Raw genomic sequence first — 22,957 nt, forward strand, 5'->3', positions numbered from 1 at the left:
TTTAAAATTTTTTTTTAAAAACAAAAATATGATTTTACTGAGTATTGAATCTTCCTACCCAGGAACTGGATTCGACAACTCTACCAACCTCGCCAAATGCCGATCGGGTAGGACCGACAATTGCAGTAATGTCTTCCGATTTTAGAGAAATGCGTGTATGTTAGCGTATGTGTACGCGATTGCCATCAAAAGTAGAGAGATTGCATTGTCATAGATAACGAGTCTATCGGCCGAGTTTCAGCTCGATCGGATGTCGGGAAGTGGGTTAATTTCCGCTTCCAAATTTGCATTTATTTATCCCTGAAAACAAAATTGAAATTCAAATATTATTAATGCATTTAAAAATTAAGATTAACGTGTTTTTGTATTTTAATTACACCTTATACAGTGGTCGGCAAACTTCTTAGACAAAAGCGCAAATGGTCTGTAATGATAAATTATTGTTATTATGTTATAAGATAACGTATTTAAAAAAATAATATTCTTTTATATAAATAAGTAGGTACCCACAAATTTACAATATATTTTCAAAATTAACCGTTACGTGTAAAAATCATGAACGTGAGATAGAAACAATAAGCTGAAGGGTGGAGGCGTTGCATTTATATTACTACGTTTCAATTTTAGGCTGGACTCCACATTGTCATTCGTTCTAATATTATTATTCGCCAGGCTAATAATAATTATTATTGTCAAATATTAATTGTTATTTTTTTGGTAAACTAATGTTTAAGACAAGATTTTTTATGCATAGCACAAAGGGTAACAATTATTATTTTTTTTATAAGCAATAATTATTAGCCTGAAACACTCATCCACATTGAAAAATCTCCTGATAAAAGATACATGATGCCAATTAATATTTGACAAGTTTTAGTATTTTCACCAAAAAATGTAGACAATTTGTCTCGACACCACTAGTGAGAGAGTTAGCACTTACAATGCCTTTCTCATATAAAATAAAGTTGGTTGTTTCAGGTGAAAAAATGTAACAAGCAGTAATTGTTGAATGAAACACTAGTATATATTGAATTATTTCGCGGATAAGAGATAAGCCGCCATAGCTCAGTGGTCAGAGCTGTCGACCGGAAATCGAAAGGACACGGGTTCAAGTCCCGTTGGCGTCATGTATCTTTTATCAGGAGATTTTTCAATGTGGATGAGTGTTTCAGGCTAATAATTATTGCTTATAAAAAAAATAAAAATAAAATATTGTATATGGTTGCCAGTTGAAAAATGGAACAAACAATATGGCGTCTTGTCTTATTTTATGACTGATAATTGTATTGAAAACTCCACAGCTCGTAATGCTAGTGAGACACCTGCTACACGAATCAAAGCTTTTTTGGGCGTATATATTTTATAATGTATAATCTTACTCTCTACGGAGGGATAGAGGGCCGGATCAATTGGCAAGATGTCGCGGAATATCATTCCTTTGTACGGGCTCTGTCACTTCGATAGCTGACAGTTTCAAAGCTCCCTAAATTGGAGTCGCCATTTTAAAATATCGCCTGGCTAGCAAATCACGGCATATCATCGTCACGCCCACCTTATAACACATCATCTGTCAGGTGTGACAGGTATGTATGGGATTGTATGTCGAGCGATATGATGATATAGGCCACGCCCAAAAACGCTTCAGGACGACCTTAGAACGGGGTACCACACTAAATTCACATTCTTTCGACTTGCTTTCAGAAATAATAAAAAAAAATAATAATAAATAAATAAATGTGACATTCTGTCTTTTTCGTTCTCATGCAAGATGAATGAGAAGGAGGATAATAAATAATGGAATAAATTAGCATGATAAAGCTTCTTTATCGATGATTAACCTTGAAATTGGATTCTAATATATCTGCTTTGGTAGAAGTCCAATTGTGTCATTGAATAACTTTTTGTTTCCAATAAAGGGCAATGAACTCGTGAACCCAAATACCATTCGGCTCCCGTGCCCGGTTTGCCGACCCCTGACCTAAGCCATTAAAAAGAGAATTCTCACAATAATAATTCTGCAGATTATATATAATGCATTTTAATGAGGTTCAAAGAAACTTGTATGTATACCAATTTAGCAAGATTTACATGCAAAGTAGGAATAAATAGTCGACTGCTTCGAACTACTATTTCTACATTACTATTATAAATAATTATTGTGGACCGTTACGTTATATTCGTTTCTTACTTGTTCACGTAATCGAGGTACACATTTTAAGTGGCCTGTTTACAGCAAAACGGCGATTTTACGCCTAGCACCTACTATGATAACTAAAATGCAAGTGACATAAAATTGATTTGCGAAATAATAATTGTATCTGTGACTTGCTTCTGAAAGGGCCAGTGTCAGCTTTCCGATGTACCTATATGTGTTTTAAATACATCTATTTAAATTTCACTTTTGTTTTCGATAATGAATTAATGCAAATCTTAGAAGTGGAAATTAACCCACTTCCTGACATCCGATCGAGCTGAAACACGTAAGATTTACTCGTTGTCGATGGCAATGCATTCTGTCAACTTTTGGTGGCAATCGCGTACGCTCACGCGGACATATACGTATTTCTCTAAAATCGGGCGACATTACAGCAGTTGATATACGAAATTGTGATGTGTTGCTAGGTTATCTTCGAAATGTTTTATAATTCTTAGAATCTGGTGTTTCAGAATCTTCAGAATCCTACGTCAGCGCTTTCACCGCTAGGTAACTGAGACAAAATCACTTCAATTTAATATATTATTCACTGGACTTTCGATTGTTTTCAAGACTTGCATCCAAATATGGACTTTCGATTGTTTTCAAGACTTGCATCCAAATAGAGTTAACCGCTTCTTCTTGACCATTGAAGAGATAGACTGATAGAGTGTGCTGTGGGCGTGTCTGTGTGCCCGAAGTACCTACCTAAACACACTGTGTTCTATCTGAGGCCATCACTTCAAATTATGGAGAGAGGGAAGGTGACTTTATACTTTAATATTTTTTAAATTGGCAACTTTCAAAATTATATGAGTCAAATTCAGACTTAGAAGAGAGGATATTTGTTTAGAGAGGGACAACCAAAAAATATGTGATCTAATGTTCCCAATTCTAGATCACAGAAAGTATAATCTGGGGAGCCAAGCACGTGAATTTTAAGAAAAATGTAAATGTAAACTTTGCCTCGTATTTCTAGTCGGTACGTAAAATTTTATTTTGGCGAGAATTTCAGGGTTGTCAATGGAATTATTAATAATTTTATTTAAAAGTACAAGGTCAGAGATGATCCGCCTATCTGATAGCGTTATTAAGTTAAGTTGTTTCATCAAAAGAACATAGTTAATATTTTGAATTGGAATATTCAGTTTGAAGTAAATAAATTTTGAAATATTTCTAACTCTTTCTTGATCGATCTCCGTGGGCGTGCGGTTAAAATTCTCGACTACTAATCCAGAGTTCGCGGATTGACATCGGGTTCAAATCCCGACGTGTGAAAATAAATTTTATCGAATATGTCGCCCATGTAATGCAAACGAAACGTATCTGCATCACTCATGTTTTAAAAAAACCGTGTCTCAAAAAATCAAACAACTGCAACATACAGATGTTTTTCTTACTGTTTGTAATCAGTATAAAAGAATTTATATTTTTTATTCTTGTTTAATATGTTTTTTATTGAAAATGCATTTTACATTGAGTTTATTAAAATTGTTATTATTGCAAAGAAACTTATAGCTATGTTAGCTGATGTTTTTAATATGCCTCTATTGAAGTATAAAGCTGTACTAATTCAATTTTAGCAGTGCATATTTTAACTATACAGTGAGGTCATAGCATAACTGGTTTTTGTTTTTCTATCTTCTTCATTTCTTTAATTAATTTTTGTGTATTCACTAAATATAGCAATAAACAGTGTTAAACTCAAGTGACCTACCAGGTAAGTATGGTACAGTATATTATCTGCCTGTACAAAATATAAATAAAAAATAATAAAAACATATGTACATTTGTAGAAATGTATTATATGTTTGTACAGCGCCTTTGAGGTTATTTTGCACACAGACGGCGCTATACAAATCATCCAAATATTATTATTATCCTTCTCTCTTACTTGGTTTTCTTAGCACCTTACTCTCAGTTTATTATTATTATATTATATTTTTTAATTACTCTTTTTATATTATTCTATAATTGTCAAGAACTCTATCATGTATGTGAATGGCACTTGTGCCATTAATTCTAAATAAATAAATTTGTAACAATAACTGCGTAATTAGATAAATAGCTGACATGGTCTTTTTACACAACAAAATTATTATAAGCAATAATTAATCGCCTGAAATATCAATACAAATTGAAAATATCTCCAGAGTAAAAATAAATGCCGCCAACGGGAATTGAACCCGCACCTTTTGATGTCCGGTCAGGTGCTCTGGACGACTGAGCCACGTCGGCTTATTCCCAACACGCCAAAAATTCAATATGTACTATTACTTCAATCAACAATTACTGCTTATTATATTGTTTTCACCTGTAAACAACCAACTTTATTTGTTATATTTTGCGCTATACATAAAAAAAACCTTGTATTGTAAACTTTAGTTTATCATTAAAAAAAGAACACAAAAATTGATGAATTTCACGGATATTTCTGAATGTTTAACTCAAAATCGCGATTTTCGCGCACGTGGTTCTTTTGCATTACACAGGCGTTGTGTTATTTAACATCACATATTTCTTATGAAATTATATATTGCATTTGCGGAACGTTCCAGGGTAGAACCTAGATTTTCTCAGTATCGCCCGAGTAATGGTTGTAATGGCTTTGTAATGGCTTTGGGTGACCAGATCTGAATAGCCAGATACTTCCCAACCTTCATCAACAACATAATACCCCAATTGGGGATGCCGTAGTCCTACTTGCTCCGGAGAGTTGGGAGTAGATAGGTCTCTTAAAAAAATAACAGACGATTTCTTCCCGTCGGAGTTCTTGGGAGTAGAAAGGCTTATATTCACAGACATAGGAATTAATAGACGAGAAGATAATGGTGAGGGGTAAAATCAACTGTTGAAGAACGAAGGGGGTTAAGCTGACTGTGATTCGTCAATAAATCAATCTGACAGTAAATAGGCATCTCGCATTATAATATCACCATTTACTTCTTAAAAGTAAAATCTGCTTTTGAATGAATAGACATTTTTACATGGGAGCGCAAATTACTCGCCACGTTATGAACTAATTTGCGAAGTCCAAATTCGGCAAAGTAAATTTCTTCTGTTTGCAGAGTCGTAGTTAGTTTCAGAGTATTTAGTTAAGACACTTTTACAAATGTTTCATAATTTACTTACCCCAGTAAACAACGATGAGCACACTTGAGAATCGCTACATTGTGATGTGATAGTATATGTTTCTAAAACTGATCCATATAATACGGTGTGAATAAGCTTAAAATAAAGTAAAACAATGCTTACTTATGGAATGTAATACGACAATTGGGTTTATTCTCTTTTTCACATCTATTTTTACAAGTTTTCATATCACAAGTCAACATTTTGCCGTGTTATTTCGTAAATTGAACCGATGATGCCTCGACCATAGTTCGCACAAGAATGATGACGTCACGTTTTCAAATTTCACTTGAGGCCATACGCGAGCCCAGCCGGCTCCAATGGAACCGGTATGGGGAGTGGGGATAATACGCTTTTAATCACTTAGGGCAGGTCTACTAATATTCATATGTCTATGCTTATATTAATAAAATTATTTGCAACGAGGACATTCATAAGAATGTGCAACGAAATCAGGCTACCAAAAAAGGACAAAGCCAATTCACAAAATAGTTTCCTGTTTAAAGGAATGCAATATTATAATGCGCTGCCGAAAACCACAAAGTATGCACTAATTGATCGATTCAGGCTGGGTTGTAGGAGCCATATTGGTACAAAGAAGTGAAATTAATGAAAAGTCTTATAATGTACGTACAGGGTTTTCCAATAAGAGGTGTTATTTTGATATTCAATCGTAAAAGATCAATGTTTTCGTTGCTTGTGTGGCACGTACCGCCGTCTTGTTGAAAGTAAACGTTGTCCAGATCAATACCATCCAATTCCGGCCATAAAAAATCATTAATCATCTCTCGATAGCGCAATCCATTCACCGTAACTGTTGCTCCAGCCTCATTTTCGAAAAAGTAAGGTCCAATGACTCCGCCGGACCATAAACCGCACCAAACAGTCACACGTTGAGGATAGAGAGGCTTTTCAACAATAACTCTTGGGTTTTCCGAGCCCCAGATGCGACAATTTTGCTTGTTGACGAAGCCACCGAGGTGGAAATGGGCCTCATCACTCAAGATGATTTGCATTTGATTCACTCAAGTGAATTTTAATAATTTCAATGCGTTGTTGAAGCGTGTATCCTTCCATTTTTATTAATGGCGTAGTTTCTACTTGTCATACAAGTAACATCTACCGAAATAGCGGGCTATTCAAAATAACACCTCTTATTGGAAAACCCTGTATAAAGTATATTTGCGGCACAACTCGGTGTGGTAGATACTCTCAGTATCGCCCTAGCGAGAAACCTCCATTCAGAATCAAAACGTTGGTTGCTTGAAATGTAGTCACAATTTTTTTACAAATGTAGACACAAATGATTTTTTTAAAAAAGCTATGTTTTTAGTGACCGGACGTGAATAGTCATGTACTCCCCATTCTTCCCCTTCTTCACTTACTTCATTCTGATAACATTCCCCAAATGGGGATGCCATAGTTCCACTAGCTCCGGGCAGTTGGAATTCTTGTAGGTACTTTATCACACGTGGTAAACGCAATACCAAAAATTCGTAACCATTTTTATTAACGGCGTAGTTTCTACTTGTCAAATGTCAAAAAATAACAGCTTCAAAAGTAACATCTACCGAAATAGCGGGCTATTCAAAATAACACCTCTTATTGGAAAACCCTGTATGTAGTGTTCTCTATTATACTAAAATAAAGTCGCTATCCACGTCTGTATGTTTGTGCGCTTAGTTCATCTAAGCTACGCAACGGATTTTGGCAGGGTTTTAATCATTTAGAGAATTTCTTCCGGAAGGTTTTTTTTTTATATATATACGTGATAAAATACGCTTTCCAATTTCATTATCATAAATAAGTAAAAATATTTTTGATTTATTAAAATTTATAAAAGGGGAACATGAATAAAATTTAAACTGGCTCACCTTACGTTTTTTGTATCTAAACTTACTGACAATGAAAAAAATATAAAAAACACGCATTTTATTAGACTAGCTCCGTATTACAAACTTTACTATCACCTCGATTTTTTGTCGTTTTATATAAAAATATTAATAAAAAAACGCATTTTTATTATTCTGTGGTTGACTTATAAAATTGGATGTAAATCGTGGTGTTTTCTCTTTCTAACTCCGCTTAGATCATATTTCTCACCATGACAGTAAGGGAGATAGACAACGATTTCTGATAGAGCATGTGAGTTGTTCCCAAAATTAGCCTGAAGGGATAAAATACATGCATATTATATTTGTAGAAAATAAAGAAATGTCGACCAACGCCGGGTACACGTCAGCTAGACTCTAATCTCTAAATATTATAAAACAAAGTCGCCATCCGCGTCTGTCTGTTTGTGCGCTTAGTTCTTCTAAACTACGCAACGGATTTTGATAGGATTTGCACTATCATTTAGAGAATTTCTCCCGGAAGGTTTATATATATAATACATTCATATTAAATTTATAGAAATTAGAGAAAAGTCGATATTTTGTTATCAAGTATTAAAAATATTTTTTCGGGCGCTTACATTGCTAACGCTGGCTAAACCTTATGAAACACATCAACATAATGTACTACGGAATTTTATATCTTAAAAAGGCCTACAGATAATTGTGCGATGGTATATATCAGAGGTTCCCAAACTTTTTTGCCCCGTAGACCACTTGCCAAATATTTTTTTTCCGTAGACCCCCTGTCTGCCGAATATTGAATTTTCCTAAAACTATTAACGTCCCATGTGATAATCATTTATTTTTTTCGTAAAAAGATTCCCTTCCCTTGCCTGTCCAACAACCGGGTGGCGGTATAGTTCCTTTGTCTTTACACTGTGCAGATAGGGGCACCCTTGTGAGGTATTACACCAAATGAAAATGAAGCAGGATAAGCAACGGGAATTTCTTTCTGTATCTGGCCCTACAAAACTGCCCCTTAAGTCCTTTGTCAGTGCTTATTCCGGTAATTTCTTCTTGTCACATGTTTTCCGTTTCTTCAACGTTCCATTTCGATAGTCAAAATGTCCTTTAACTTAGTTTTGAAGTCTGTGTAAAGTACATTGAAATGTTGAACGTCATTATTATCCTAGACGTTTTTCAAAAACAAGTTGGGGAACTAGGAAAATTCGCGGCTTCCAATGTGCAATGTTTTGCTTGAATGTATTAATTCTGACGAGAAAACAAACATAGACTCCACTTTATATACCTCAATTAACAACTTTACGAAATATAAAAATGCAAATATCAAATAAGTAATTTCTCAGTCTATTATATGTGTGTTAGGTCCATTGTGTCATTTACGGAACTCCTAAATGTTGACTTGAGGTAAATTGGGGTCCGCTCGTTTGTACCCCCATTTGAATCTAGTGGACCCCCAAATTTTTTTCTCGCCGACATAGACCCCCAGCAAGCCGATATCGACCCCTGGGGGTCCATATAGACCACTTTGGGAACTTCTGGTATATATCTATCTCATAAGGATGAGCCCCAGCAACCCCGGGAATGTCAGTTTATTATTAATTAGCCGATTACACCGATTTACAAATGGCTAAAATAAAATAAATAAATTATTTATTTTATTTTAGAGAAATCAACAGTTACAATAAGGTTGGTTTATTCATGTGCATCATGTATAATCATCATAGGTTACTCTTCTATGGATTATGTGTTCGGTATTGATGACATACAGTGTTGTTTTTGTTGGCTTGAACTGCAGTTGTTATTTTACTGTGGATTAGGTTATTGAACCTATTCTCAAAGATCAGAGAAGTTAAAGATCACAAAAGATTCGATATTATTTCACGATACCTACTCTATAGTTGTTATGTTACATGGGGGGTAACACTACCAAATACATCTGGAAATCTGTTACTCTCAGTCAGCACAAAACTCTTGAACAGTGAGAAAAGTGTTTTGTCTGGTCGAACTTTCCAAATTTGTGGTTTCACATAACTTTGGATTGAAATGTTCTGCTCTGGCGTGATGAAATTTGTGCTGTTTTTTTGCTGTCATTCCGAATTTCTACCGACAAAACATGTGTTATAACTTATAACATACTTATAACGTATATATACAGGGTGTATCGGCACATACCCGACAAACTTTAACCAGCTATTCCTTAGCATATTTGGAGTGAAAAATCTTATGCGCACTTTGCTGTCCGGTAACGTTTTTTTTTAATAAAAAATTTACTATTCATATTTTCACCACATGTCACCACTGTTTTATCCTTTGTCAAAGTTTGAAAACCCGTCTGGCAATATTTTATTCGAATTCCGTTGAATAATGTACGTGTGCACCTATATTGGCGCACTTTTACAATCACAACGAAATGGCACGGCACCATTCGTCTCATTTTTAACTATTATTATTTAGTGTGTGCGAAAGAGCGAAGACGCTTTTCGACATACTTGCTTATAAAAGCTGTTGAACACGAAAAGCAATGCCAATGACAGTGATGTAGTGTGGAAATTTTTAATTTTTTTGTTTTTATTTTTTTTTTTTTTTTTAATGTATATTTTATTTAGTTATAAGAGTTTACATCTTATACCTAATATATTATTTTCTATGACTACTACAATATTATTTACTTCTTACATACTAAAATTTAGATTTAACAACATTGAGACATAATCCACGAAAAACTGCAAGACTTTTAGCTTCCTTAACAATTACCGGGAGTTCATTGAACATTTTAAAACCTTTATAATAAATATTGTTTTGTGTTTCTGATAAGTGTGTTTTAGGAAGCCTAAAATCGTTGCAGTTTCTCGTAGGATATAAATGAACTGCACTATTAATTCTAACATTCTTTGACATATAGTCAGGTAACATTTTATTTTTTAGCTTATAAATAAACACTAAGGTATTATAAACTAATCGTTGCCACACACTTAAAATATTCAGTTGACGTTGCATGGTTTTTATTCTGGTGTACCTGCTACAACACAGTATTGACCTCATGCCTCTGTTCTGGATTACTTCCATTCTCTTAATTTGGGTTTTGTTACTTAGAAATATTACACTTGTACAATAATTTAGATGGGATGCTACAGTGGTATTGTAGACCAATATCCTTGTTTTAATGTCCAATTTTCCTTTTATCCTACTTAAGAAATTAACCTTTTTCGCCATTTTTTATTTAAAATTTCAAAGTTAGTGTTAAATTTTAACTTGTTATCTATTATGATTCCCAGGTATTTAATTTCTTTTACTTCTTCCATATTTTGATTGTCTATATTTAGGACAGTATGTACGTTTAGTTTTTTCCCTAATACCATAAATTTACTTTTAGTTACATTTAATTTCAATTTATTTATGTTTAACCACTTAGATAATTCATTAAGTTCATTTTGTATTTTTGACAACGCATCTTCAATATTATTTGCTATAATATATAAAAGTGTGTCATCTGCAAAAAGTTTGATGGAACAGTACTTTAAGCACTTCACTATATCATTAATATATAAAATAAATAGGAGCGGTCCCAAAACAGATCCTTGAGGAACTCCAATGTTGATTTCTTGTTCTTCAGAGATAGTATCTCCAATTTTTTTTTTTTTGTTTTCTATTTTTTAAGTAATCAATAAACCACTGCAATTCATTAGCACGGATTCCTATGTCCTTCAATTTCATTATTAGTCTTTCTCTGTCTATCGTTTCAAAAGCACGTCTAAAATCCAAGAACACTGCTATTGTGATTTTCTTCTGATCCATAGCTGTTTTCCATTCATTTATCACATAATTTATTGCTGTTTCACAGGAATATTTATTTCTAAACCCAGATTGTTCTTTTACTAGGATGTTATTTTTTTCTATAAATTTACTCATCTGTTCTTTCACAATGCATTCTAGTAATTGTTCATATTTAGGCAATCCATTTATTGGTCTGAAGTCTTCGAAATTTTTAGCATTTATTATTTTGGGCACTGGTGTTATTATGGAGGTTTTCCATGACTGCGGAAAAATTCCCTTAGTCAGAGATTCATTTATTAGTGCAACTAATCTGTCTCCTATAGCTGGCAGTGCATCTTTGATTATGCTTATAGTAATTCCATCCGGCGATGATTTTGGTTTCATTGTTTTAATGATTTTCATTAAATACTCATTGTCAATTTTATTAAACCTGAAAATATTTTTATTCTCTCTTTTTTCCGATGATTGAGAAGAGGTATCTGCGACTAATGGAATACTCTTATTTATGTTTTCGACACTAAGTACAAAATTTGTGTTAAATTTTTGGGCTATTTTAAGTGTATCATCTTCAACTCCATCTGGAAACCGAACTTCCTTAATGTTTTCCCTCTGTTTTCCGCTTATAATTTCTTTAAGTGTAGTCCACATTTTTCTTGAGTCACTTTGAGAGGTAATTATTTTTTGCCTGATATACGAATTTTTGGTATGTTTTATTTCTGTACTGTACATGTTTCTAAGTTTCTTATAAGTTTCCCACCTTTCTTCAGTGAATTGTATTTTACAGGCTTTATAGACTGTATCCCTTTGTTTTTGTAGAATATGTAGGGATTTCGTATACCATTTATTTGTATCTTTTAATATAATATTAGCTAAAGGCATTAGCTCATTTACTACTGTTTTCAGATGTCCTACTAGTTCATCGGCTTTTCCGTCTAAATTTCCTTGGGTATCGCAGATCCATTTTTTGTTTTGTAATGCTGTACACAATGTATCCTTATTATAGTTATTTTTTTTTCTATACGTTATATTTCGTATTCCCTGTGGCTTCGGACTTGTGGTCGTTTCAAATATTGTTAATATATTTTCGTGGTCAGATATTTTTGGAGTATCCATAACATTAACATTCAAGTAAAAATGATTTGTTATGACTAAATCAATAATGCTTGCTGATGTATTTGAGATTCTAGTTGGTTTGGTCACAAGTTGTTTCATTCCTAGATAATTCACTAAACTCTGAAGTCTATTACTGTAGGTATTCTTGACTTTCATGTCAATGTTAAAGTCACCGGTTACATAAAACATATCTTGATTTTTCATGTTTTTACTACACCAACTTTCGAAAAAATCTAAGAATTTTGAATGGCTTTGGTTTGGTGAGTGGTATAATACAGCGTATGTTCCTTTAATAAAGTTTTTTATTATTTGTACTGCCAGTATCCATTAATTATTATATTAATTGAAAAAAAATGCTACCGGACAGCAAAGTGCCCATAACATTTTTTACTCCAAATGTGCTAAGGAATAGCTGGTTAAAGTTTGTCGGGTTAGTGCCGATACACCCTGTATATTATAATTTGGGAGGTTGTTTTGGGTACCGTCGCCCCGGAAACCATTATTTATTGGATATTCAACACCTCTGCCATATATCACCCCAAGTGGTTCACCACGTTTGGTGATTTAGCAGGGGTGCCCGGGTTTATCGGGGGAGGTGTGTTCAGGATGCACCTGCCCACCTCCTGAGTGCCAGATAGGGAGAGACTGGTTTGGGGAGACCCTTTGACCTTTCTAACTGGTCTCTCGACCTATCGCCTTGCTCCGCAGCAGCAGGGATATATTGATCCCTAGATTCCTACCCACCCCTCATACCTTTTTCCTTCCCAGAATTTCCTCTCGTTAAAAAGACCCTCCACGCAGCATCTCATAAGATGACATAGGCCCTGAGGGAAATCATTTTCCTCAGGACCTACTGTGTGGGGTTTATGTAAAAAAAATTACTTGAACAGTTTAACCTCCTTACCAATAAACGTGTTTTTAAATTTATATAACTGATAAACAACCATTTACCGTACATTGATTATCAGTTGTGTAAAACTTAAAACACGTTTATTAGTAAGGGGGGCTTAAGTTTTTAAGCTCTTCAAAAATACTTAACTTTCAGAGAGATTTTTTTTTCAGTTTTAAAGAAGTAGTGTTTTTATTAAATATTTTCACTTCTATTAATTACAATATGTTTTGCTAATGTTAGCGCGCTCCCTCTATCGTCCGTATATACATATTATCTCCCTTTCATTCCATATTCAGTAATCTTCTTCTTCTTTTTGAACGCTTATAACGGAGCCTTAATTCACCGCAACTATTTTCAAGTCGCGATGTTAATTCCATCATGAACTATTGAGCTTTAAAATATTAATTGAATTGGTAAAATTAATAAAAATAAAGTAAATGATCCCTTCTCTGATAGCGGTAAGGTTGAAATTGCCACTTTACCTTAGCCACCTGTTTCATGAAACAACAACAAAAAAACATCGACAAAAGCATGTTTTTTATTTTTTTTATTTTTTATTTATTTTTTATTTTATTTTTTTTACTAGCTGTACCCCGCCAGACGTTGCTGTGGCTCAGTCTGTCCGTGCAGATAGAGAAACAATAGCGCGTATTGCTTTTACGTCGTAGATGGCGGGTTTGAAAAAAAAACATGATTTTACACAGGTGACATCTATAATATATATGTATATAAAAACACACGCGTATTCGAATGCAACGTTGCGTAAATTTCAAAGAACTAGAACTATCGGAGATTTACGATTTTGAACAAACGAACTTTTTCATTTTTATTTATGTATAGATTTTGTCAGGCTCAAGCACCAACATTAAAATGTTTTCCGGTGATACAAAAAAATATTTTGCCACATTATAACAATAAAAGCAAAAAGGTTCGCAAGTAGAAGATTTTACACTTAAAAGTATTAAAAAAAAACTTTTTCAGATGTGAGGCAAAGCACAAATAACACACATTTTATACGGTTCCATGATAACTCAACACAGTGACAATTCAACACACTTTTAAAAAGTGATATAAAGTCATTAGAAACGATGATTTTTTTTAACCTAACCTAACCTACTTAACCCAGTTAATAAAGTTTTTGTTTCATCACTTCCCATGACTTTATATAACTTTTTAAAGATGTGATGAATTATCCGGTCTACTTTTATACATTAGTATTGACAAAATTTACGTTAGCACAGATTTTTATTCATATATAAATGAGTACCTAAACCTAAAAATATCTGACAATGAGATCTCATACAAAAGTGAAAACAATAAGTCGTTGCTGTTTCTCCGAAATCATTATTTTTCGCCTAAAATGTAATGTTATGTCATTCGCAGCGTTACCCCCCTTGATGTGCAACGATTTATTTTAGCCTATATACACTTTTTTAGATAATATCATCACGGCGTCTATTATATTGTCTAGCGGTAAATCATCTCCGACAGTACACAGAATGCGCCAAATCGACTTTATTTCAAACAAAAACAGCGTATTCGCCAATTTCGTAGTAGTTTATCGATAACCGTATGATAAAAGACAATTTTATCAACTTATTTTTATTGATACTTTTTATTAACCCCTAGAACATTAACCGTTGTCGAATCGACTACGCCGAAACAATAATTAGAGTCGTATTTTTTAATGCTTTGACAGGTGTTTTATTACTTCTTGTAACCTCATTCGACAACTAACTAAAGATTGGTGTACTTTTTTAGTAGCGTTTTTCAAGCACGCGCGTCGTCGAATCGACGAAGGTAATAGCATAACTTTATCGTTTTGCAATAATTAAATATCCAATTTATTTATTTCTAGGTCAACGCAATTGTCCTCCTCTAACCTAACTTCACCTACATAATTAATCTTACAGCGCCCTTGAGGTGATTTTGCACAAAAACGGCGCTATACAAGTCATCCAATTATTATTACTAATCTACTTGTGTGTCCCACAAAAATAATTAATTTGCTCAATTTTTTTCAAATTTCTTTGTAATCGCAACTTTCAGCATGAAATGTAATTTTCACATTAAGCTATGAATCTTTGAAATGTCATTGAAGTTTTACTGTGATAAAACACGCCATGTTACATACTTTGTAGTTAAAAAAATTTTGTTTGTGCAGTATGGAATTTTTTTAATTTTATTTGGTGATTCACAAATAACGATTGATCTAAAAAAATGTATCATTATAATATACGTCTTAATGTTTTTACTGCTTTGATTAAGTCATTTTAATATTTATTGGGTTATCAATCTGTAAATATGTGTCAAGAAATGCAAGGCGTATAAAATGAATTGCGATAAGAATTTTTTATCGCTTAAGAATATTGACAACCAGCAAATAAATTATACTACCTTTGTTTGGACAATTAAATAGTATAAGCGTATGTCATTTAAAAATTTTACAAATGTTAAATATTTCCGGTGTGCCAATATCAATATAGCTATAGTATATTATTATAGTATAATATATAATATATAGTATATTTGCGGCACGTTCCAGAGTGGAAGATACTACCAGTATCGCCCTGGTGTAAGACCACCATTCAGAATTGAAACGTTGCTCCAAATGGCTTTAGCCGTGTTTAGTGACTAGATCTGAATAGCCAGGTACTTCCCCACCTTCCTCTTTCCCTTCCCCGCTTACCTTCAGCCTCACAACATCCCCCAATTGGGGATGCCATAGTCTCACTGGCTCCAGACGGGAGCAGTTGGGACTCTTGTGAGGTATTCACTACAAAAAAAAAAAAAAAAAAAACTATCCATTCATTGAATATATGTGTACTTACTCACTTGCCACAGTGTAAATAACTTGTCTATTCTTTTTGAGAATGCCTTATCTAATGTCCATGAACCTGTACAATCACTTTTAATTCCCATTTTTCTTCATTAAATACCCGGCCTTTAGCAGAAAGGTCACTGCAACTATTTTACAAATGTTCACGGGCCGCATAGAGTGAAAGTGCATTATTTATTTTTGCAATCAGGTTATTCATATCTATCTATATAAATAAAAATGTCAATGTTCGTTTGTTCAAAATCTTAAATCTCTGAAAGTATTTCACCGATTGCTTTGAAATTATGACACAACGCTGCATTTGAATATGAGTGTTTTTTTGGATACCTATACAGGGTGTATCGGCACTAACCCGACAAACTTTAACCAGCTATTCCTTAGCACATTTGGAGTAAAAAATGTTATGGGCACTTTGCTGTCCGGTAGCATTTTTTTTTCAATTAAAAACAAAAAAATTTAAAAATTTCCACACTACATCACTGTCATTGGCATTGCTTTTCGTGTCCAACAGCTGTTATAAGCAAGTATGTCGAAAAGCGTCTTCGCTCTTTCGCACACACTAAATAATAATAGTTAAAAATGAGACGAATGGTGCCGTGCCATTTCGTTGTGATTGTAAAAGTGCGCCAATATAGGTACACACGTGCATTATTCAACGGAATTCGAATAAAATATTGCCAGATGGGTTTTCAAACTTTGACAAAGGATAAAACAGTGGTGACATGTGGTGAAAATATGAATAATAAATTTTTTATCAAAAAGAAACGTTACCGGACAGCAAAGTGCACATAAGATTTTTACTCCAAATATGCTAAGGAATAGCTGATTAAAGTTTGTCGGGTACGTGCCGATACACCCTGTATAGAATGTCACCCGTGACAGGTAAAAACATACTTTTGTTGAAAAATAATGCCATCCGTTGGACAAACATGTTTTTTTTTTTAAATAAAACAGCACCCTCTGTTGGACGTAAAAGCAGCACGCGCTATTGTTTCTCTATCTGCACAGACAGACTGAGTCACAGCAACATGTGACAGGGTACAGCTAGTTCTTAAATAAATGTGTTTAAAAATGTAGGACATTGGGATATGGATTAACAAAAATCAATTACAAATTTCTCAGTCAAATATTGTTCAAAACGAAACATAAACCATCTTACTAATTAGATTCTTCCACGCTCATTCAATATTGGTGTTGTAAAGCCGGCCTCGAGCCTGGTTTAAGACCGTTTTAACCAAACAAAAGCCATAGTAATAAGTCAAGTTTTTCACTGTTCTGACCTTACGCGCTACCACACCACGCTTATTTACAACACGTTTTTTAGTATGACTGTCAAATTTTTTTATAGCCACGAGTTGTGCTTTACTGAAATAAAAGCAGTACGCGTGACAGTTTGTTTTGTTAAAAATAATTATAGGAACAAAATTTATTTTTTTTCTTGCTTGAAGAGAAAAGAGAAGAGGCATCTTTGGCAATTATTTGTTACAACATTTTTTTAAATAATCTTTAACCGAAGTTCTCTGGAATTATTACGAAATGTTTAAATAAAACAATGATAAAAAAGTGTTTTGTTGAGTCGAAGTTTCAAAATTTGTGGTTTCACATAACTAATACGTATTCTTAATTTATTTTTTTCCCGTAGACTACCGCCACCATAAATGCGCCGAGGTCGCGTACGATGACGACCTCCCCTCCGCCTCCGTGGTGATAGTCTACTTTAACGAGCCGCTATCGGTGCTCCTGCGTACCGTATGGAGCGTGCTCAACACAGGCGGCCGCTACGTGGAGCAGATCGTGCTGGTCGACGACAACTCTTCAAACGCTGAGCTGAAGGGGAAGCTGAGCTATTATGTGAAGACGAGATTGCAGGGAAAAGGGGTGAACATTGTCAGCTTGCCGGAGAGGTGAGGCTTCGTTCCTTAATGGTATTTAATATAAGTAACAGACGAGTCTTTGAATTTGATGTGGTAAGTAACAGGTAGGTTTTTATTCAATTTTTGAATTTAATGTGTAAAGTAATAAATGAGACTATGTATATTCCATATTTAAACTTAACTTGGAAAGTGATAGGCGAATCTTTATTCCATATTTAAACTTAACACAATGTTTGCGGGGGGTTTTTTAATCAATCTACGCCGTAAAGCGGGCAATTTTTATCATGTTCGCGCGCAAAATTCCGTTTCATGTAAAATAGCTATAACTTCTGAACTATTGATCACATTTAAATAAAATTTTCAGTATTTTACCTTATTCAAATTTTTTTATTATGATCTGGTCACAAATTTTTATATTTTTGAAGAAACAATTACGATATATAAGTTTAAATTTAAAAAAAACTGCACTTTTGTCGTATTGTCTATTTAGTCATTTTATGCACATTCAACATAGTATATATATATTTTTAAATACACACCACTAAACACTAATATTGTTTGAAAGTATGAAATCGTTGGAAACAATTCCCTTCATGTAAAGGTACATCATAGAATTTACACATGTACCGGGTTTCGCTAAGTATTTTGTGTACCGCGCACACACGACATCGCTTTCGCAGATTCTTATTTTTACCAGGGCCTTCAATCTTTTCCAATATATGTTTTCGCATATCCATCGATAGTCTTCCTGGAGGATCAGATTGACTACAGTGACAGTCTTGACTATTATCTGACGAAATCTGATCGGCCACCCAGTGCTCTGCGATTTCCTTAAAAAATTGTTTATATTTTATTTTCCTTTCTTTTACGGAGTTGTACACAACAAATGAGTTGAATAATGCACAATTTATTATATACATCGCTAGCCTTTTTGTCCATTTGGTGGTTTTTCGTAAAATAGAATAATACGAAAGATATTGGTCTGCTAGGTCAATGCCTTTCTTATATTTATTGTAATCGATTATCATTACCGTAGTCCATTTTATAGGGTATTTTTTATGAAAAAATATCCCTTTATTATGTAACAAATAAATTTTCGAGCACAGCACACAAATACTTTGTACGAAATTTTTAAAGCGGAATGTAGACAGAAAAGAAAATAGAGAACGTCTTGAACGAAACAATATCGCTTTAAAACTGAAGAAATATAAAGATTTAAAAAAAAACGAAACATTTATCTTACAGTTATTTTATTTCAAGTGCATGTTTTATGACCACAGTCGGCCGGCTACCCGACCCAATTCCACGAATTGCCAGGTACCTAGTACACGTGTCACGAGAGCTGACGCATAATTTTTACTTCACAGAGTAACCAACATCATACGTTACTCGTAATATATTGTTACTCTAAGTGTGCCTACAACGCATTTTGGCGTCTCCCGCGCTTTACCAATAGTGTACAAATACGAAAAACGCTTTTAAGCGTCTCCCGCTCTCTACCAACAGTACGCAAAAGACGCTTTTAAGCGTCTCCCGCAAACAATGTGTTAACATGCAATGTAATGGGGAGACAGTAGCAGGCAAGTATTTCTTCCATATTTGAATATGTAATAATCTTCCATATTTATTTTATATTTGCCTCTTAATTTGAAAAGTAACAGGCGATTCTTTATTCCATATTTAATCTTAATCCAAGTAACAGATGAGTTTTTTTCTACCGTTTTTGAACTTGTTAAACAAGGTTACGGGGAGTGTGTATTCCATATTTGAATTTAACTCGTTTAATGCCATATGATACGCACTGAACGATTTAATGTACAAAGTAACAGTTGAATCTTTATTCCTTATTTGAATTTAACTTGCAAAGTAACAGGTGAATTTTAATTCTGTATTTGAATTTAACGTACTAGGTAACTGGTAAGTCTTCTCCGTATTATTTGAATCATTTATTTGAGTCTTTATTCCAACTTTGAACTTAACCACTCAGAACATTAGAACGTCAAAAGACGTAAATATGATAATAGCGGTCAAGACATTAGAACGTCTTTTCACGTAAACGCGCGAGATTTTACAAAAATCGATTTGTTTCCATCACTAGTATACGGATTGCCATGATTTAAAAAACAGAGTATCGATAATGAATAACGCTACGCGTCTGTATTCAACAATATCTATGGAACGTAGAACTGCATTATCTAAGCCGATTGAATCTGTCATCTTGTTCGTTCATAATTTATTGCGTTTCTAAATAATTTATTAAAAATATTTTAGTTTGGATGGTTAATATTTTGAGGTGACTAATAGTTTTTAATTATATTTCTTCAATATATAAAGTGTTATTTCTTTATGATACTCAGAAAAAAGTACATTTTTCACGGCTTTGAAATAATAATTATCGATTCTTACATATTTTTGACGTTTTCATAAAATATATATTTAGAAACGCAAATATTTACTTATAACAACACAATACGATAGTGGATTTCATAATCTTTTCAAAACATTTTTTAGAATGAGGTACGTTTCCCAAGACGTGAGTTATGATGCTTTTAGCAAAACTCGTAAATAACACAAAAATTATCACGTTTTGATAGTTCTCAAAGGAACACATAGTATATAAATGTCTTTGTCTGAGAGGTTAATATGCAAAGTAACATACTAGTCTTTATTCCATATCTAAATTAGCATGGCAATTAAGAGGACCTTTTTATCCCGTAGGTCTGGTTTGATTCGTGCTCGTCTGGCCGGCGCGCGTGCGGCACGTGGTGACGTACTGGTGTTCTTGGACGCCCACTGTGAGTGCGTTGAGGACTGGCTGCGCCCGCTGTTGCAGCGCATCAAGGACGAGCGCAGGACAGCTGTCGTGCCTATCATCGACGTCATTGACGCCAAGACCTTCTACTACAGCACGGCTGGACTTAGCTTCCAGGTACTTTTATTTATACCATGGATAAATGTAACAAAGAGAGATATGACCGGCTCGGCAAAAGTGAATTGTGTACAGTAAACTTTCCGCAGCGAATTGAGTGTGGTGAATTTTATATTATATCACACTAATGAATCTAATTGTATCATTCATTGAATGCATCACCAATTTACCTGGATTAAGTCTAGTGTAACGTTTCGTCCGCTTTTCATGAACAAAATAATATAATTCTTAGTTTTCAAAATATGCAATATTATTTTAATTTTATTTATTTATCATTTTCATGTGTATCTTTTACTTGTAACTCCAGATATCGCAGCCTGAGTTGACATAAACACCGTAATCACACATATGCGTAACTTGTTTGTTTGAAACTAAGTTAGACTTATACATTTAACATTTTTAACAAACAACCTCAACCTCATAACAAACATTCCTCATCGCTATCTCTTTCCCCTCCCCACTCCTCTCAACCTCAAACATTCATGTAATTTATATTTATTTTTAACCCCTCAGGCTATTTTGTTCGCTTTTGGGAACAGATCATGTGTTGCGTCTTACTTCAGGCCAAAGGTTCCCAAACTTTTTTCCCCCGTAGGACCACTTGCCAATAATTTTTTTTCCGTAGACCCCCTGCCTGCCGAATATTGGATTTTTCTAAAACTATTAACGTCCCATGTGCTAATCATTTCTCTTTTTCGTAAGAAGATTCCCTTCCGTTGCCTGTCCACCAACCGGGTGGCGATATAGTTCCTCTGTCTTTGCATTGTGCAGACAGGGGCGCCCTTGTGAGGTATTACACCAAATGAAAATGGAGCAGGATAAGCAACGTGAATTTCTTTCTGTAGCTGGCCCTACAGAACTGCCCCTTAAGTTCTTTGTCAGTGCTTATTCCGGTCAGTTCTTCTTGTCACATGATATCCGATTCTTCAACGTTCCATTTGCATAATATAAATGTCCTCAAACATAGTTTTGAAGTCTGTGTGAAGTGCATTTAAATTTTGAACGTCATTATTACCCTGGACGTGTTTCAAAAACAAGTTGGGGAACTAGGAAAATCCGCGGCTTCCAATGTGCAATGTTTTGTTTGAACATATTTTACGAAATATAAAAATATAAATATCAGATAAGTAATTTCTCAGTCTATTATATTTTTGTTAGGTCTATTGTGTCATTTACGGAACTCCTAAATATTGAGTTGAGGTAAATGGGGGTCCGCTCGTATGTACCCTCATTTGAATCTCCTGGACCCCCAAATTCTCGCTGACATAGACCCCAGCAAGCCGATATCGACCCCTGGGGGTCCATATAGACCACTTTGGGAACCTCTGCTTTAGGCATACGGGCACCGACACACTTCTATCGGTGTAACTCTTACTATCATGGTGATAAATATGATTTAAACAGTGTTAGAAAGAGAAAACACCACGCTTTATATTCAGATCTAGAAGTTAACCACAAAAAATTGAAATGTACACCTCTATGAAACCAAAAATTGCGACCACAATTTGAGAAAAATTAATGAATTTATTTATTATTTTTTTTTTCCGAAATGACAATATAGTGAGGTGACAGTAATGTTTATAATACATTTGTTTAATAAATTGTGTATTTTTGTTGCTGTCAGTAATATTAGTTCAGGGTTTAGACGAAAATACGTAAGGTGAGCCATTTTTAAAACTTTTTGTATTTGATTTCAAAATTTTAATATTTAAAAAATTATGTCTTTATTTCTAAAAATAAAATTTGAAAGTCTATTTCATCACCTTTCAAAAAACAGTTTTTGGTTTTCGCATTCATTCAGAATTATTCCATTTATTTGGATTTATTGCAAAGCGGAAATAATGTGACCATCTGACATGGTATGTCAGAGGCCCGAAGGAGTCTAGTATGGTATGTAGATTTTTGTTTTATTTTAAACTGTTTCTTTTCTTAAAATGATTGATAATTTCGGAATGAAAATCTCATTTATAAATAGTGTGCCAACACTACTCACATAACAAAATTAAAAATTTATGTTTTTAAATTAAAATTAATTTATGTTTATAAATTAACATTAAAAATACCGAATCCGGAACGAAATCATTTAATTTTGCATGTCATTAATATTCAGTCACTTTTAAATGCATAATTTATAATTAGAACTGAAGAGTTACACCGATAGAAGTGTGTCCGGTGCCCGTGTGCCCAAAGTAAGACCGATTTGATCTTACTTCTGATGAAATTCAATTCAAATCAATCGTGTTTAAATATCGATTCTTTCTTGAACAGATGATCAATTTTACTGGTCTGTCTGTTTAAGGCTTAGGAGTCAGAAGGTCTGAAGGGCAACATCACTTTTCTTTTAAATTGGT

General features: G+C 33.9%; 1 protein-coding gene across 1 annotated transcript in view; it reads left to right on the plus strand.

The window, feature by feature from the left end:
- Pgant1 (Polypeptide N-Acetylgalactosaminyltransferase 1) overlaps window positions 1–22,957 on the plus strand; it is a 55,926-nt gene that overhangs the window by 15,198 nt on the left and 17,771 nt on the right. Inside the window, exons 2-3 of the mRNA XM_089648109.1 lie at window positions 17,446–17,707; window positions 20,396–20,606. Of these exons, the coding sequence (XP_089504235.1) occupies window positions 17,446–17,707; window positions 20,396–20,606 (473 nt within the window). The remainder of the gene's footprint in view (window positions 1–17,445; window positions 17,708–20,395; window positions 20,607–22,957) is intronic.

This window comes from Hesperophylax consimilis, chromosome 27 (assembly GCF_061612785.1).
Source record: "Hesperophylax consimilis isolate HC1 chromosome 27, BYU_Hcon_1.0, whole genome shotgun sequence".
Taxonomy (NCBI): domain Eukaryota; kingdom Metazoa; phylum Arthropoda; class Insecta; order Trichoptera; family Limnephilidae; genus Hesperophylax; species Hesperophylax consimilis.